We start from the raw sequence: 19,005 nt of genomic DNA, 5'->3' as shown, positions 1-19,005 counted from the left end.
TACACGGCCGGAGTCCTTAACATATGACAGTGAAATGACATAAATACCCTTAACAGGACGTGTTCAGAACAAGGAAACGAAAATCACTGATCCAGTTGCTACATTTTCTCCGCCAAAAGTAGGTCGAATATGAACGGTCATTGATCCAGCCACTCATCAGAGGGAGACAGGGCACCACTCGCACTTGGCGCTAGGATTGAGGGTAGTTCTGGAATGAGGACTGATAACGGCTAATACTTATACCATGGAGTCCGAGAGAAGTCAAAAAAATTAAGTTTTCTGTTATGCGGCCCCGTCAATGCCATCGAAACAAGTGAACACTTATAAAGCGGGGAGATCCGGTCCGCGAGAAACCACGTCACCTACACGCAAAGCTGGTTTTCACCTTTGTTGGGACTTATATTGGGGCTGCATATCTTCTTGTTTGTACTGTTTAATATCTACCTGCTCATGGCATCCAACGGCTCTTTCTTGAAAAAGCTTTCCCGATGCCATGTTCGTTCGCTCTGCCGACCCCCTCCAACCCCCCCCCCTCTCTCTATGTCTCTATTTTCTTTACTTTTTTTTTTTTTCTTTTCACTTGCTTTTGTTGGTTGCGGGTTTCCATCAGTTCCTTAGAGATCTGAAACCTAGTCTGATCTCTCCTTTTTCTTTCTCCATTTTTCCCCTTTCTTGATTGCGGTGGAAGTTAAGGTGTAGTTAGGGTTCCGGTATCTTGGCTCATCTGGTAAGCTTCAGATCCATGGGATTTCTGTTCTTTTCTATTTGATTTCACTCAGTGTTTGTTTTGTCCTTTTCATGTGTATTGGATTTGGAGTTCGGACACTGTTGGTCGAGCTCTTGGACTGACAATGGTGTTCTTGTTGATCGGATTCAGGCTTTCTCACTTTTCCTTGTGATTTGAGCTGTTTTTCTACATACTGTGGGTGTTTTGGTCTCAAAAGCTTGGATTATGCCTATCGATAGTTGTTTTGGTCTTCTTTATCCTAACAAGTAATTGTTTTTTGGGTAGGTTTTCCAAATTCCTTTCTTATCGTTTTTCTCTCATTTAAACGTTTTGACCTTTTTGATAGAATGTGAAGTGCTGAGGCGATCGGTTGAGTCATCGTTTCCTTCACGTTACAAGTCATTTCTCTGCCTTTCGTTCTATGAATTAGATTTTTCCTTACTTGATGTAGCTTGTGCTACATGCTGTGCTGTGATGAAGGGTTCTGACAGGATTTGTTTCGAGATATAACAATTTAGGATCTTGAGTTTCTGCTGATGGGGAGGTCTCCTGGAAGATGGATCAAGACGGTGCTTTTTGGCAAGAAATCATCCAGATCTCATGCATCGAAAGGAAGGGATGCTTTGGTATGCAACTGGATTGCTTTTTTTCTTTATGTCAATAATTGATTTATGATTTATTTTCTGTGCATGGAAACGAGTTTAATGATCAGATTTCTGCTTTTTAAAGGTAAAGATTCACTTGGTATAATTGATCTGCATGTGTTACATATGGCTTCGATCATTTGCTTTCTAAGCTGATTAAGGAAGCCTTCCATAGTAGCAAGTTGCTTGTTTGTGCACTTCTTTAGCCACACGTTATTCTCACCATGACCAATTAATTCAAGTGATGATGTCTGCATGACTTTCTGTAACATTTCTGATTTTTCATTGGTGCATACATTTGTACCTAGATTAACCAAACAGATCTAAAGCATTACATGCATGCCATCTCACTGTTTTGTCAAGGGGTGTGGTCGCCTTGCAGTGAAGATGAAGTGGAGGGTTGGTCAGGTTGGTGTATATTTGGCTTCTCTATATGATGGATTTAAGAATCTTCAACAGAGAAAGAACCGAGGTGATGAAAATCATGCAAGCCTTCTTTTATATGGGATTAAGATGATGAATATCATGAGTTTAGAGTTAATAATGGCTTCAAAAGATGTAGCTTCATGGGGAGGGAATGCATTGAAACATCAGATGAGCTTCTTGATGGTTGCATTGTCATTAATACCAATCAAGGTATTAGTAAGTTTTGATGGGATGATTTTGACTGTTGAGAGGAAGTGATTAAGGTTAATGTCTTCTGAATGCTGATGCATTTCTAAGTTAGGAGGTATCATCCTTTGCTTTTTGGAGGACAAAGGAACGTTAAAAGTGGATGACATGGGGGATAGGTAGCACTCATGCATTGCATATGGCTTTAACCTGAGGACAAGAGGGCTTCATTGTCTCAATTCTCTAATGGAAGGATGTCCTTAAATTTTGTAGGATCTCTTCCCCTTGATTATAGGTTTCATTCTTTTTTTCAAAGCCCCCATTATTGTTTCATATTGTGATCTGATGGTTTATTTGGACACAAGGTTAATCAATCCAACCATAATGGCCATAACATGTAGTAAGCTCATAAAGTTTCGTCTTTTGGGACCAGGTTTCAAATATTGGTGTTGCATCTCGTTCCAGTTTTTTGTCTGAATGGTATGGCACCGGTTACCAACATGGGGTATGGGATTGCATCCCATATTGACACACTAGTACCAGTGTTGAAAACTCGCCATAACGTTATGGTATTGTTCTTGTGGTCCTATTCTGGCGGTATTGGATACGTTGTTTTGGAAGGTGAACATTACAGCCAAAACTAAGGAGATCAGTTGAAAGTTATATGATTAAAAAGAGGTTTTGGTAGATAATCATCCAAAAGAAACATTTAAATAGAATGCTGGGGAACAAAGAGATCAGGAGTTTCCTATCATAGCTTTTGTGTTTTCGAGTAACCATGATATAATGGCAATGACAAAAAAATAGGGAAAGAGATGGGGATTATCATTGCACTTACAAAAGTTGACACCTGAAATCAAATGTTGGAGGAAGCACATAAAAGATAAATCATCAAAGAAATAATTCTAATTTATAAGCTTCTGCATCACCCTTTAGAGTTGAGATAAGCTTGGGACTTGGCTTCTCTAAACTCAAAGAGACTATTAGGCTTCGATCTATCATGTAATGGGTTGCATTATATTCAACAGACTGCCATTCTAGCGATACTGTATCTTTACAATGTGGTTTTCCACAACAAAGGCAATGATTTTTAAGGGCATTTGATGATTATACATGAAAACCAAGCCATTTGATTATAATAGATCCTCAAACAATGCTTTGTTTCCAAGGGCCTGTCTGGATGCAGGCATAACTTTTCCTTGAGTTAAGCTAAACAGTTGGTCAAAGTTAAGGAAGGGAGCGGTGACTGGAAATAAGTAAATTGATGAGAACATAGGTGCTCTTGTCTTCCACAGAGCACCCAATCCCTGAAAAAACAAGATACTGTATTCCACTTAAAAGGTGTTTCCTGGTGTCCCAATCCTTTTGGGATTTGATCTCAAGTTTCTCAAATAGGAAGGGTTTTCTTTGCACTATTTACTGATTCTCAGCATTTGTCATATATAGATAAATCAACCGGATAATCTGTAGTGGCATCCAAACAGCCCCTACATTAGGGCTTTGCATTCCTTCGAGTTGACAGTGACTACAGTATGATGAGGTTTCCTGGGGATAGAGAGTGGATGTCTTTCTAAGTAAACAAGTTATTTTGGGCAATGAATTAGAGACATTTGTTACTTGATATGCCTATAGTTAATCAATGTTTCAACTTGGAACAATGACCGAAATTTTTAATTGGTCATAACCCTCTATTAATGCTAACTGAGATGCATTGATGCAGTTAAGAATGTATCAGATTGAAAAGGATGCAATAACTCAACTAAGGTTTGTCTTGGCTGCTTTACTTTAGTGTGAGGACCTAATTTAGCAAAAGTAAGATGGTTTGACTTGGTTTAAGTAAAATATGGAAGATTAGTTGGTCACAATTAGGTAGTTATGTTGGAGAGGAAGGGAATATGTTTATCTTTGAGGGCTTGGATTACTTCTCTAAGTTGTTTTGTCTATCATATAATTTTCTCTTATAGAATTCTGCATCATATTTCCATGGAGAGAAAGAAAAGGTGATGGTAAGAGGCTAATCTGTTTTACCAGAAAAGGCCACATATAACTAGGGTTCAGAGTTAAACCTTTGAAGCAAGTATATCATGCACCTTGCTCATGGTTCATTCATGCTTCCTATTACTTAATTTCTGAACATGCAAGATACAGGGGGACATCGAATTACTAGGATAATAATTTTTAGGAATAAATTGACCTTGTGGGGTCCATGTATTTCATGTTATTGAGTGTAATATAGCTTAGTATTCACTTTATTGGGTCAACCCCCCCTCCCACCAAAAAAAAAAAAAAGCAGCGTTATCACTGAAATTTATATATATATTTTTTTCTTTTTTTGATTTGATATCAGAGGAGTCTAAAGGAAAAATTATCTCCTTGATGAGGCATATTTCTTTTCAAAGGAGTTGCTTGTTGTTAATGTTAATTCTGCTGCTGTCTTCTCCTCCCAGTATTTATTTTTGTTGATCCCTTTTCTCCTTACCCCTTTATTAGGGCAGTGGATGAGCTAACCTTGCTTTTTCTTTGTTCCATCCCATGAAATTTGCTATGCATGGACTTTAAAGAAATATTGCCTCCGCGTGCTGCGGAGAAATTAAGTCACAAGATATCAACATGATCATCTTTCGGGTCTGTGACCCAATATAAAGGAAAAGAAAAGGAGCATTGGTGATTGATCAGTTAGTTATGGATGGCTAGATATCTTACTTTTGTTTTGCCTTCTGTTTGCTTTCAGTGCATGTATGTTTGGTTGCTGCTTCTAGGTCTTATTTTTTCTGGCTTTTTTTGGGGTAATGATGATGGTGGTGGTGGGGTTTCTTGTTCTGCCTCTACTTATGTGTTGGAGATCTTGTATTTTTCCCTCAGGACGACCCTTGAGCCAGTTATAAAGTTACAACTGCTGAGGTCTCACTGTTTCTGGGAGAACACGCCGCCCCCCACCCCAACCAAAACCAAAAAAAAAAAAAAAAAAAGAAAAGTTCATTTTTTATTTCAGCCTCTTCTTCATGTGATGTCAGACTTATGAGAGCTTGGTTTGGCTTGAGATTGTATGTGATGGATGCAGTCCAGTAAACTTGTCTCCTCCCTGATATTTTGGCACCAAACAGCTTTGGCATTGACAAGTCGGCGTAGATTTGTTTTGTGATTTTAATACCATTCTCTGAAATCTGTTCGCTGTCCTGGAGCATTTGAACTTTCTCTGCATTGTTTACTCTTCTTTTAGAGATGACCAGAAACCTATGCTTACCAGATATAACTAAACAAAAGGACTGTAGTCTTGCTGTATTTCATCAGCAATGCAATGGTTCCCAGATGGAAATGGGATCATGCTTTTTGAAGTATGTCACGAGAACCTAACGAATCCTGATTAAGCAGTAGAAAAGTTTGAGGTACTCAATATTTGCTGCTAGGTCTGTGCATCTTCACGTGTGCAAGATTTGTTAACATTTTAAACCTTTTGCGTTTAATTTAAAATTGTCAGATATGTTCACTCAACATCACTTTCACTTGGGAGGCCTGGATTGTTAGTATAGTCAAAACTTCTTAGTAAGTTTTCGATACTATATATTAGCTGTCTTTTTCCATGTTGCAATGCTATGTGGTGACAATTATTGGAGGTCTTGCCTTAAATTGGTCAGTCACCTATGGTGCAAGGTCTGGCTGGTTAGTTGCATAACCAGTAGATGGGGCCATTAAATGATAACAAAAAAAACTTGCAATATCAAGTGCAGTTGTTGAAGAGAACTATTAAGCTGGAAAATGCATTTGTTAGTAGCTGTACGGGGCTTATTAGTGGGAAATATCACAGAATTAACCAGTTGTCTGAAAACCATTTTTACTCTACGTGAAGTCAGAGAGATGAGGAATAACATATGCCTTCTGGAAATCAAATGCTGGTTTTCTGTGTATATTTCTATATTTCAATGTTTCTTTCTCTACTTCGAGTCTGCTAAAGTTTATCGTCAAGTTTCTTCACAAAAAAATGGTTTTGTCATGCATTAGTATGCCCACTCTACATCTGCTAGAATTGATTGTATTTGCAAGGACTAACCAATCTGTCAATTTCTATTAGAAGAAAGCTGTAAATGATAAAGAGAATATTGGTGGAAAAGGACCATCTGCTCAGGTTGTGAATTCGCCAGTGATATCTCAATCAGTACTTGTAAATGCCAAAGCTAATGATATCATCTCAGAACCAGAAAAGGGGACACCTGATCGTATGGTTGTTGGAGCAGTTCCATCATCCATGGTTCAAGATGCAGATGATCAAGGAACGATGGGTCCTGACATATCAAAGGACTCTGAAAAAGTTCAGGAAGAGCAGGCTGCTACCAAGGTGCAAGCAGCCTTCAGGGGTTATCTGGTAACTTTTGCTTGGAGTTATGATAATTTGCATTTACTTTGGTTATTTCCAATTTTCCTTCCTCGCACTTCATCTATGTTGCATTTTGGCCAGGATAATGCACTCCTATTTGCATGCACTCCAAATTGCACATTATTTCAATAATGTGCTCGTCAATATTTTTTTTTTTACTCTTTAAGCTCTTTTAGGGAGATCATAGTTGATATCCCTCTCCTTCCCTCTCTCAGCATCTGAAACAATCTCTCTCTCTTTCTCTCTCTCTAATTTTTTAACTGCTTTGGCAAACTGTGGAACAGATAGATATATGGGAGAAGTCAATGGGAAAAAAGTCCTCAATGCTGTCTGATATCTGTATAATTTTGATGCAGTCTCGCAGGGCATTTCGTGCACTTAAGGGCATCATAAGGCTGCAGGCATTAGTTCGCGGGCACTTGGTGAGGAGACAAGCAGTTGTAACTCTACGTTCTTTGCAGGGAGTCGTTAGGTTACAAGCATTGATTCGTGGGCGGCGAGTCAGGCTTTCCGGTATTGGCCTTGAAGTCAATACAAAATGCTATCAGGGAAAAAATGTGGTAGATATACTTAACTTGGAACTTCTAAACTCTAAAGAATTAAGTTAGTGGATGTGCAACTTGTTCTTTTTTCTCTCCTTTCTCTGAAATGAATCTCCTGCTTGTGGATGTCAATGATGCACTACTTCAAAAAAAATTGCCACATAATCTTGTTTGATTGCGATGTTGGTCAAACTGGTGGGATCATAACTGGGTAGCTATTGTTAGTCCGGTTGCCTTGCTGATGTGTTATGAAAACAAGGTCTTGGATATAGTGCTGGAGCAATGAAGCTACTAATTCCTTTTGTTTCACACTCTCTTGGGCAATTGTACTGACATACATGCCCCTTGTGAGAATGTGGTCTTGCGTGTTTGGGGAAGGGAAGGTCGGCAATTAGTGGATGCATGGATGCAAATGTGCATTCAGCTTTTTGCAACAGCAATATTTCAAAATTGCAAGACCAACATGCTTGCATGCATTTTGTTTTATTTTATAATCTAAATAGAGCTGGGAATATTTCACTTGTACCTTAATCAATTCACTATAAGGTCTTGGAATGGCTGCACCAGTTTATTGAACTTTCTCACCTCCTTGTTGAAGATTGCCTTATTTTTTTTTTCAGGATGCTAAACAGTTGAAAACTTGGAATGAGAAACTGTCAATTAATGCTTTTGTTCGTAAGGTAAGTTGTGTTGCGTTAATGATGAGATCATGTTTTTCAAAAAGCTTCTTCATATACTTATATCTGTTAAGCAATATCTACCAAGCTGCTCAAAGAAGCTTTTAAATGATTTTCCAGAATATATATTGAGCATCAATCATGTTCATTATATATTTATTTGACAAGGGATATCTATCACTTGTTCCATTGTTATAGCTTCTTTCTACGTCGCCTGTTACAAAACCTATGCAAATCAAGTATGGTGATGGGGAACCCAATTCAGTCTTGATTTGGATGGAGCGCTGGACGTCCTATCGGATTTGGAAACCGCTCCCTCAACCAAAGAAGGCTGTTGATTTGAAAACTCAGGCAAGAAGGGGTGTTAGTGCTATGGAAAGTGAATCAGGCAGATCTAAACGTAGACTCCATAGGAATTCAGCTGGAAATGCTGACTCTGGGCCAGCAAATGTCACCACTGAATCTGGAAAATCCAAACGCAACCTGAGGAAAGTACCTATCTCCCCTGCTGATTCTGCACAGGAAAGCCCACAAACTGAGCTTGAAAAGGCCAAGCGTAATTTAAGGAAGGTATCTAATTTGACAACAGAAGCCTCTAACAGGGTGGATATTGAAAATGAGATACCACCTCGCAGTTTGAAGGTGTCAAGTTCCCCTTCTGATGTTATGCAACAGAGCATTGAGGATTCTGCAGACAAGGTGGAGACAGATACTGCAGTGACTATTGAGAATAAACCTGATGTGGAAACTGCACGACTGGTGGCATCAGATGGACCTATGAATACATTACCAGATGATTGCCCCACTCTTGAATTGACCCCATCGCAAAATATCTGTAAAGAAGATAATCTTTCTGCGGTTTATGGGGATTTGAGCATGAAGGATGAACAGCTATGCGATGGAAGCCAGAAAAGCAGCAAGAGGAGGGCTTCTTTCTCATCCAAATCCGAACATCATGCAGAGAATGGTTTGCAGAATTCACCAAAATTACCGAGCTATATGCAAACGACTGAATCTGCCAAGGCAAAACTACGGGGACAAGTTTCACCAAGGTTTGGGTCAGATTCGGCTGAGAAAAATAGTGCCACACGTCGCCATTCTTTGCCATCTTCCATGAATGGAAAGCAGAGCTCACAATCACCACGGACACAGAAACTGATTCAAGCAAGTGGCAAGGGGGTGTTCAGAAATGACAGATCTCTGACATCATCTGGAGATGGTAATGATTTTTGACCAACTCTACCTATATTTTTGGGAACTACGTTCTTGGATTTGCTTTTGTCAGGGTCATATTCTTTCTTTTTTAAAGTGCATAGGTTCATGATTTTACATGAGAAGTTGATAGTTCTCTTGTTTGCTATTCCTTCTGGAGATGCTTGAGTACTTTCGTTTTCTACACGATCATGAAACCACTCCCCTTTTCTTTTCATTATTAAATGCAGGGAAGGCAATCCAGGTAGATTGGAGGAGGTGATGACAAGTGGGTTCCAGTTCTTACAATAGCAAAATATTGTGGTTTATCTGCAGTTTTCCCCTGTTCATTGCTTGTTTGTGATGTAGGGTTGTCCTGTAATCCGTAATAACTTATTATTAACTGGGGTTTGGTGTGCTTAATTCTGTGTTCTTCACAAGCTTCAGCTTACAGAACGTTGTTTTGCACAGAAAAAAATGCCTTTTGGATTTGCCTTGTTGGTCATTTTGGTAGACTGCTTTGAATTTTCTAAATGTCGAACAACTGTGGGACCACTTATTAAATTCAGAATCATCCCAGTACTTTTTCCTACATGAACAAATTCCTGGACATATGCTGATGTGAATATCGGGCAGGTTCTACATCAGGTGTTTAATGATCTTCTGGGTAGCTTATCGAAGCTGATGTAATTCCAAGGTGGTTGAGTTCTGTACTGCAGCTTTTATCACAAGGTTGGTCCGTAACGAGGGCTCCAAATATGTGTATATTTTTTTGAGAACATCAGTGGCGATTTTAGTTGGATGGTTTTGTTGAGAACATCAGCTACACCGGCCATGCTATACGAGCTATGACCAACTCTCCTACTATTTAGTTTTTCTGTATCCTCTGCCTTTTTTTTCCTCGTGAGTTATTTAGAATGTCAGCGTGGAGTCGAGTATTTGGTAGGACGGTAGCATTCGTCGTTACTTGGATAAGGGGATGGAGAATTGATCCCTGATGGAGAATCAATCCTGGTTGGACTCAGTCCTCAAGGATGAAGTATAGGGTAGAAAAATAGAGATTATTATTCCATTCTAATCTTTTAAAAAAATGTTATGTAAAAATAATGATTATCAGTAATAAGATCAAGGACGAAGGTTCAAATTCTTTCTGTATATTTATGATTTATTTAGATGTTTTTTTATTAAAAAAAATTTATCAAGTATTTTGAAAAAATAAAGGAAAAGTTCAACATCGCAAGTGGAGCCGAGCTAAAGAAAAAATATAAATTATCTGATGTCTTGTTCAACAAAGGAATTTGTTTCAAAACATCCTTCATCCTCGTAAAAAATTTAAACAAGCCAGCCGTTTTAGGAACTCCATTCCAAAATTTAATTAAACCATTTATAGTAGATGAAAATGACATCAAATCACAAGTTTTAGGACGAAACCTGAGCTTTCCATTTATTCATCAGCCTTATTTAAAAATGATCAAATTTTTAAAATCTCAGTCAATAAACCAGATAACTCAGAAACAAAAACAACTTGAATACTTATATATATATATATATATTCTTTTTTTTTTTTGGTAAATTAAAGGAGTACAGCTTGCATTAAACATAAAGGAGAGAATACAGAGCCTGAAAACAGAGGCATATATACAGCCTGGAAACAGAGGAAACAGAGGCATATACACAGCCGAGAAACAGAGGAAAATAAACAGCTTAAAGACTAAAAATCAAAATACAGGAAACAGCAAAATGGAGTTCTACTTCAAAATGGCGCATAGCAGAGAAAGGGAGTAGAGGTTGCATGATTGAAAACTTTCCCTTTTGAAGAACCGGCAGCAGAAGACATATGGCAAGGAAATACATGTCGATCCTTTCTCAAAGCATTGTCCCTTCTCAAAGCATTGTTCCCTGAAACATCAGCCGGCAGAATAGATTGGAAATAGGGGTTTGAAACAATGTGAGCAATGTCATCCTGTTCTTCATTAAGACCAGCCTTGGCAACAAAATCAGCAGCCTGGTTTGCTCCTCTTGGAGTGTAAGAAACTTTAAAATTAGAACAAGAAGCCAACCAGTGGAGGATATCATTTAAAATGGGAAGATTATTAGCAGCATATGGTGAACAACACTTAGTCAAGAAAATAACCTTCATAGAGTCACCTTCTAATCAGATACTAGATGCTCTAAGATATGTGACCGCAACCAACAAGCCAAGCCATGCTGCCACTAATTCGGCATAAAAAACTGATGAAGGAGGTAAGGCTCTAGCTCCCAAAGCAAAAATAGTGCCTCCAGCATCCCTCATAATATAAGCGGAAGAAACCTTACCTTCAGCCATATCTGGGTAGGAGTACTAATAGAACCATTGAAAATACGGTTATTTCTAGCATTCCAGATCTGCCAAGTAAGGGTAGCCCATGGAGCTTTTAAATTTTTTGAAACAGAAGAGTACATGAGAGTGATCAAGTGGGGGAAAGAAACCGGACGAGTGTTATCAGTAGCAGACAGATGGAATTGCACCCAACAGCTAGCTGCAAATGGGCACTCAAACAAAACATGGGCAATATCCTCCATGGTATCCTCACAGAGATCACAGTAAGTATGAGATACATTAATAATACCACGTGAGGCTAAAATAACTTTGCAAGGTAAGCCCTGCCAAATCACCTTCCACAAAAAATATTTGTTTCTCATTGGCAAATGAAGGCCCCAAATCCATTGGAAGGAAGAGTCCCCACCCAGCTGGTGAGAGGGAGCAACCAGAGGGTAAAGATCCTTGAGAGAGATGAGCATAGAGTTGGTAGAATTCCAAGTAATCTGATTAGGGCCTTCATTAATAGTAATAGGGATCTTAGCACTATGGCTTATCATATTAGATGGAAAGAGCAAACCAATCTTATGTTCATCCCACACTCGACCAGGGGCAATGAGTTCAGACACGGAAAGCTGTGCCAATGGTGAGTCAATATTAATAAAAGTTGGCCAAGCATTAAGGGGTATAGAAGTAAGCCATGGATCCTCAAGAATGTTGATAGAGCGATCATTTGCCATATGAACTGATACCTAATAATAGCAGCAGCTCCACAGATTTTGGCCCAGATTGAGGAAATATGCCTAGGCTTTATATAGGAGTTCCAGAAACCAGCAAAAAGATACTTGGATTTAACAACAATAGCCCAAAGGGAAGTGGGATTGAGGACAATTTGGGCAGCAAGCTTGCAAAGAAAGATTTTCCGTCGAGTATCAAGAGAGACAATTCCCAGCCCACCAAGCTGTTTAGAATTACATACATTACTCCAGGCCACAAGATGCATTCCTCTATGATCAATGGAGTGGCCCTAGAGGAAAGTCTGATATTTCTTTTCCAATGTGTAGAGAACAAATTTGGGAACAGGAAGGCAAGAGAGGGTATAGAGTGGAAACGATGAGAGCACAGATTGCAGTAGAGCAGCCCTTCCAGCTAAAGAGAGAACTTTTCATTGCCAAGATGCAATTCTCTGGGTCATTTTTGCGTGAAGAAAAGCAAAATCCCTTGCATTCAGCCGTCGATGAGACAAAGGGAGACCCAAGTATGTCCAGGCACCTTGGGCTTGCCGACTTGAAAGAATACGCAGAATGTGAGCTCTATTAGAATTGGAGGTCTTGGGGCTGTAGGTGAGGTGAGATTTAGTCAAATTTATAGCTTGGCTAGAGAAAGAACAGTAGGCATCATTATAGCTTTTAAGCAGCCCACGTTCTTGACAATAGCTCTAACAATGAACAAATAATCATCGACAAAAAGAATATGAGAAACTATTGGTTCTCCTCTAGAGGATTTATACATCCTCAAAAGATGATTGGAAATGGCATACTTAAGAAGAGTGGACAGAATCTCCGAACTCATAATGAACAAGTATGGTGATAGTGGGCAGCCTTGTCATAGACCTCGCGAGGCAAGAAACCATCGGGAAGGAGAACCATTGATCAGTAATGCAAAATGAGGGCTAGTAATGCAGATCCGAACCCAATTTATAAAAGTAGGGTTGATTCCAAAGTGAGATAGCGCAATAAAGAGAAAAGGCCAAGAAACCTAATCAAAGCTTTCTCCATATCAACTTTCACCTACATCAAGCTCTTAGTAGGAGCTGTCCTGTTTAAAAAGTGCATGATCTCTTAAGTTAAGAGAAGATTATCAGAAATATTGGGGCCAGAAATGAAAGCCCCTACTCAATAGATATCAAAGAATGAAGAAGAGATTTAATCTATCCACAAGAATTTTTGCCACAATTTTATAGACCGAGTTGCACAAACTAATAGGGCGATAATCATTAGCTATAATCGGATTAGAAGTTTTAGGAATCAAAGTGATATAAGTATACTTCACAGGTCAGGCATCATAGAGTGGGAGAAAAAAATTCTATATAGCAGAGGTCACATCATCCTTAATTTTGAGCTGCTAAAAAGCTTAGAAGAAAAATGTAGGAAAAGCATCCGACCCAAGGACTTTGACAGGATGCATATCCCACAGAGCATTTTCAATCTCATCAATAGAGGCAGCTTTTATAAGACTGAGGTTTTGTTCATCAGATACAGAAGAGAATAAGATAGGGTAGCCATAGCCTCGATATTAGATTGTGCTGTCCATCTGAGCTTAAAATAATAAAAAAAAGATAAATCATGAATTTCAGCTGGTTGATCAACCAGATTATCATTGACCCTTTGCATCATCGAGATTTTGTTTCTTCGCCTCCTCAAGATAGTACATCTATGAAAGAAGGCAGTATTGGCATCCCTCTCTTTCAACCAAATGGCTTTAGATTTTTATCTCCAAAGAACTTCTTGCATGTGAAGATTTTTATTATATTCACTAAGAGTGTTGAAGAGTTGAAAATATTGTTGGTCGGTGAGGCCATTTTGTTGAGATTCAAGGAGTTGGAAACGGGCAATGTCGTCATACAAGCACTATCCCTTGGCAAAGATGTTGCCTACAGTGTGCTTCCATCTATTAATAGCTCTTCTAGTATCATGAAGAAGTATAGAAAGCCGGATATCTCGGGAGTGATTGCCATTACACTTCCAAGCTCTATGGATAGCTTCATAGAAACCTTCGATATACATTCAGATCTTTTCAAACTGGAAAGGAATATTCTTTCTCCTTTGAGAATCAGATAAATTTAGCAAGATCGGACAGTGATTGGAAGCAAATCTAAGAAGATGAAAATTTTAGATTTAGGATAAAGATTAAACTAGCTATCCGAAGCAAAACTCCAATCAATACGCTCCCAGACACTGGCCAAGCCCAACCTGTTATTACACCACGTAAATTTTGGCTCAAAAAAGTCAAATCAACAAGACTAGTTCTCGTGAGAAAGGATTTGAATTCTTTAATGTCTCGATCAAAAGAAAAGTCTTTGCCTTCTTTTTTATCTTCAGCAGTGAGAATACAATTGAAATCACCGTTAACAATAGAGAAGACCGACGGAGAGAACAGATTCATCTTGTTCCACAATTTTCTTCTTTAAGACATGAGTACTTGCATAAACAATTCCAAGGACCAATCAAATTTTTTGGTCACATGTATATCCATTCTTTGATTATAGCTTGCGTGGTTGGTTTTTACCTGAATTGTTTGAGCAAGACCTTGGACTCATATTCCTGCACCATCACACTTCAATACCCGAGATGCTCCCCAACTCATTATTAAAATAACGGGCATTTTCACCCACAGACCTGGTTGAGAACATGCAACCCATCAAACAATCGCATCATGACATAGTCGAAGCAAGTGCAACGGTTTATTTGTTTGGATTAGCTTTCTTGTGCCAAGAAAAAAAAAAAAATTCCATTAAGTGACAATGTCATCCAAAGGAACACAAGGTGCCATTTGTTTTAGTTAGTTTTATTGCATGCGTGAAGACTCAAATTGATAGGTGATTAGCTTTATAATCATCGCAAAATGGCTACCATTTTTTTTTTTTGGTTTGACAAGCTAAACATTTATATATATATAAAAGTTAGATGATCTGCATTTCCCTTTCAGCCGATATATCCCTATTATAAGATGAGACAGATGGCAGTATAGCTGATCCAGCTTCTCACGGACGTGAGCCTTGTGTTGGACTTCACGGTGAGCACTGCGTCCACCAGTCAATTTAAGTCGACTCAGGAAGCATTTAAGCTGTCTCTGCTCAAACAAGAAACAGCTTTAGTAGCCCACATACATAACGGCCTTTGCACACCATTCACCGCGCGGTGGTTTCCGGAGGTCACAACGGTAGAATTACCATAAAACAAACACACTTTGGATGCGACCTGAGAGCCCCACTACCTACAGAAGGCTGTTTTCTGTTTGCTACTCCGAGCCAATCGTGCGATGGTCCTCAAGTAAGACGTCTAATAACAGGGGCAATTTCGTCATTTCGTTGCACAGGGTCCGTGATCTACATATAGGAGTGACGTGAAGTCCTTGAAGGTCTGGTTCAAGAAGTAATATTACTACCTGTTGCTGCTATCTCTGGAGAGCGCAAAGGAATCAAGAAGACGTGGAATCCAGAACAAGAAGAGGGTGGATGAAGGGCCGTTGTCCTTCGGAGCCTCGTCACCCAGGCCGACGCTCTTCTTGAAAAGAACCCCACATATTCCAGGTCGGAGAATTTCACCTCTTTTTATCTTCCCCGTTTCTTTTTTGCTCTCTTTCGTCAATGGGAGTTAAATTTATAATCTTGTCGAATTTATTGATGTCTTCGACGGTCGTTGCGCTTTTTGGGTTTTGGTTTCCGTTAGGAAATTTCGATGTCACCAGGGATCTAAAATTTGTCTTGCGTAATTTAGATTAAGGTTCTCATTCTTTCTTTTTCCTGGTTCTTGATGATAGTTCACGTAATGTAATGTAGAAATTGGATTGGACGCTGCGAAAGTTGAGATTTTTTTAACTAAAGAATCACGCTTCAGTTCATGAATGCTTGCTTCTTTGTTTTTCTTTTTTAGTTAATGCAAACTAGTGGTGAATGCTTTGGTAATTCATTCATTTGGAAGATTCAAAAGTTCAAAGCTGAGCAAGATTGATTACAAACAGGCTTTTTTTTGAGTTCTTGCAACAAATTTCAGTCAATTACGAGGATCGCTTTTGTTTCGGTGGTCTCTCTTGCGTGCTGTAAATTTGAGATCGATCTTCTTGATTCTTGGTGGTTAACACAACATATATCGTAAAAAGAATTGGGTAATCACCATGTTTAACGTTTTTTTTCTTCCAAAATGTTCAGAGTTGCAATTTTTGCGAGAAACTAAATGAATGTTGTCCTAATTGAATGACCCTCCTGTTGGTGCAAAAATCCGCTTGCGTCGGAGAAGCTGGAGTCGGAAAGTCCAGTCGCCGCCGGGACCTGCAAAAGAAGTCTAAATCGGAGGTGGGTTGTTCCGGCAAGACCCTCCGACGCTCAAGTCAGTTCTCTGCCTCAACAAGAATGGAGTGCTCGAACGGAGAATTTAGCAGAGTTTTTAGATGAAAGATGAAAGCTTATCAAATAACGTATCTGGAGCCCCCCTTTTATAGGCGGAGGGGGCAGTAGCCTGATAGCGACATCTGTAACCGTCTGGCAGTGGGTTGCCCAGGGTCAGGCGGAGTTTGCTGCGAAGAGTAGTGGAGTGGACCCGTGGCTATCACCGAGTGTACCACGTGGAGTCTGCCACGGGGAGTGGAGCGGCGTCTGTTGTCGCGATTTGCCAGTGGATGGGAGAATCGCGCGGTATCCGTCGCAGGAAGTGGAGCAGGATCGTGGCCGTTATTGTGGCCTGCCAAGGAGTAGTGGAGCTGCGCGAGACCCATCGTAGGGAGTGGAGTAGTGCTGTGACCGTTACTGCGGCCTGTCAGGGAGTGATGGAGCTGCGTAGGGTCCACCGCAGGGAGTGGAGCAGTGTTGTCCGTCACTGTGGCCTGCCAGGGGGTCCAGACTTGTCGGTCGAAGTTCGGTTGGAGTCGGTAGCGAGGTCCGGTATCCGTAGGAGTTTGGGCGAGGTCTTCCCGCAGTCGGAATAGAAGACGGAGTCTGGCTTCCGTAGGAGTCCGGACGAAATCTACTTGCAGTTAAAGTTAAAGGCGAAGCCCGGCTCCCGTAGGAGTCCGGGCGGAGTTTTCCTGCAATTAAAGTTAAAGGTGAAGTTCGGCTCCCGTAGGAGTCCGGACGAAGTCTACTTGCAGTTAAAGTTAAAGGCGAAGTCTGGCTCCCGTAGGAGTCCGGACAAGGCTTACCGGCGGCTGATGTTGAGGACGGAGCCCGGCTCCGGTAGGAGTCCGGGCGGAGTCTACTTGCGGTTGAGGTTGTTGGCGGAGTCCGGCTCCCGTAGGAGTCCGGACGAAGTCTGTCTGCAGCCGTTGGAGTCGAGGACGAAGCCCGGCTCCCGTAGGAGTCTGGGCGGAGTCTTCCTGCAATTAAGTTAAAGGCGAAGTCCGGCTCCCGTAGGAGTCCGGACAAGGCTTACCGGCAGCTGACGTTGAGGACGGAGCCCGGCTCCCGTAGGAGTCCGGGCGAAGTCTACATGCGGTTGAAGTTGTTGGCAGAGTCCGGCTCCCATAGGAGTCCAGACGAAGCCTATCTGCAGCCGTTGGAGTCGAGGACGAAGCCGGCTCCCGTAGGAGTCCGGGCGGAGTCTTCCTGCAATTAAAGTTAAAGGCGAAGTCCGGCTCCCGTAGGAGTCCGGACAAGGCTTACCGGCAGCTGATGTTGAGGACGGAGCCCGGCTCCCGTAGGAGTCCGGGCGGAGTCTACTTGCGGTTGAAGTTGTTGGCGGAGTCCGGCTCCCGTAAGAGTCCGGACGAAGCCTGTCTGCAGCCGTTGGAGTCGAGGACGAAGCCCGGCTCTCGTAGGAGTCTGGGCAGAGCCTTCCTGCAATTAAAGTTAAAGGCGAAGTCTGGCTCCCGTAGGAGTCCGAACAAGGCTTACCGGCAGCTGATGTTGAGGACGGAGCCCGGCTCTCGTAGGAGTCCGGGCGGAGTCTACTTGCGGTTGAAGTTGTTGGCGGAGTCCGGCTCCCGTAGGAGTCCGGACGAAGCCTGTCTGCAGCCGTTGGAGTCGAGGATGAAGCCCGGCTCCCGTAGGAGTCCGGGCGGAGTCTTCCTGCAATTAAAGTTAAAGGCGAAGTCCGGCTCCCGTAGGAGTCCGGACAAGGCTTACCGGAGCTGATGTTGAGGACGGAGCCTGGCTCCCGTAGGAGTCCGGGCGGAGTCTACTTGCGGTTGAAGTTGTTGGCGGAGTCCGGCTCCCGTAGGAGTCCGGACGAAGCCTATCTGCAGCCGTTGGAGTCGAGGACGAAGCCCGGCTCCCGTAGGAGTCCGGGCGGAGTCTTCCTGCAATTAAAGTTAAAGGCGAAGTCCGGCTCCAGTAGGAGTCCGGACAAGGCTTACCGGCAGCTGATGTTGAGGACGGAGCCCGACTCCCGTAGGAGTCCGGGCGGAGTCTACTTGCGGTTGAAGTTGTTGGCGGAGTCCGGCTCCCGTAGGAGTCCGGACGAAGCCTGTCTGCAGCCGTTGGAGTCGAGGACGAAGCCCGGCTCCCGTAGGAGTCCGGGCGGAGTCTTCCTGCAATTAAAGTTAAAGGCGAAGTCCGGCTCCCGTAGGAGTCCGGACAAGGCTTACCGGCAGCTGATGTTGAGGATGGAGCCCGACTCCCGTAGGAATCCGGACGGAGTCTACTTGCGGTTGAAGTTGTTGGCAGAGTCTGGCTCCCGTAGGAGTCCGGATGAAGCTGTCTGCAGCCGTTGGAGTCGAGGACGAAGCCCGGCTCCCGTAGGAGTCCGGGCGGAGCCTTCCTGCAATTAAAGTTAAAGGAGAAGTCCGGCTCCCGTAGGAGTCCGGACAAGGCTTACCGGCAGCTGACGTTGAGGATGGAGCCCGGCTCCCGTAGGAGTCCGGGCGGAGTCTACTTGCGGTTGAAGTTGTTGGCGGAGTCCGGCTCCCGTAGGAGTCCGGACGAAGCCTGTCTGCAGCCGTTGGAGTCGAGGACGAAGCCCGGCTCCCGTAGGAGTCCGGGCGGAGTCTTCCTGCAATTAAAGTTAAAGGCGAAGTCCGGCTCCCGTAGGAGTCCGGACAAGGCTTACCGACAGCTGACGTTGAGGACGGAGCCCGGCTCCCGTAGGAGTCCGAACGGAGTCTACTTGCGGTTGAAGTTGTTGGCGGAGTCCGGCTCCCGTAGGAGTCCGGACGAAGCCTGTCTGCAGCCGTTGGAGTCGAGGACGAAGCCCGGCTCCCGTAGGAGTCCGGACGGAGTCTTCCTGCAAT

General features: G+C 42.2%; 1 protein-coding gene across 8 annotated transcripts; it reads left to right on the top strand.

Moving 5' to 3' along the window:
- Positions 1 to 476: 476 nt before the first annotated feature.
- On the top strand, positions 477 to 9,256 carry LOC105040312 (protein IQ-DOMAIN 31). 8 transcript variants are annotated; one of them, XM_010916794.3, is made up of 7 exons: positions 477 to 727; positions 1,208 to 1,353; positions 6,056 to 6,343; positions 6,712 to 6,915; positions 7,518 to 7,577; positions 7,773 to 8,793; positions 9,017 to 9,256. In XM_010916794.3, the coding sequence occupies exons 2-7, from the start codon at positions 1,264 to 1,266 to the stop codon at positions 9,046 to 9,048; spliced, it is 1,695 nt and encodes a 564-aa protein (XP_010915096.2). In that variant the 5' UTR covers positions 477 to 727; positions 1,208 to 1,263; the 3' UTR covers positions 9,049 to 9,256. The 8 variants fall into 8 exon arrangements, with proteins under 8 accessions (XP_010915096.2, XP_010915092.2, XP_010915093.2 ...); XM_010916790.3 differs by having other exon boundaries at positions 478 to 727; positions 6,053 to 6,343; XM_010916791.4 differs by having other exon boundaries at positions 519 to 727; positions 1,179 to 1,353; positions 6,053 to 6,343.
- Positions 9,257 to 19,005: the final 9,749 nt, after the last annotated feature.

This window comes from Elaeis guineensis, chromosome 3, assembly GCF_000442705.2.
Source record: "Elaeis guineensis isolate ETL-2024a chromosome 3, EG11, whole genome shotgun sequence".
Classification (NCBI taxonomy): Eukaryota; Viridiplantae; Streptophyta; class Magnoliopsida; order Arecales; family Arecaceae; genus Elaeis; species Elaeis guineensis.
The sequence above is the reverse complement of the archived record's forward strand: the minus strand, read 5'-3'. Positions and strand labels throughout refer to the sequence as shown.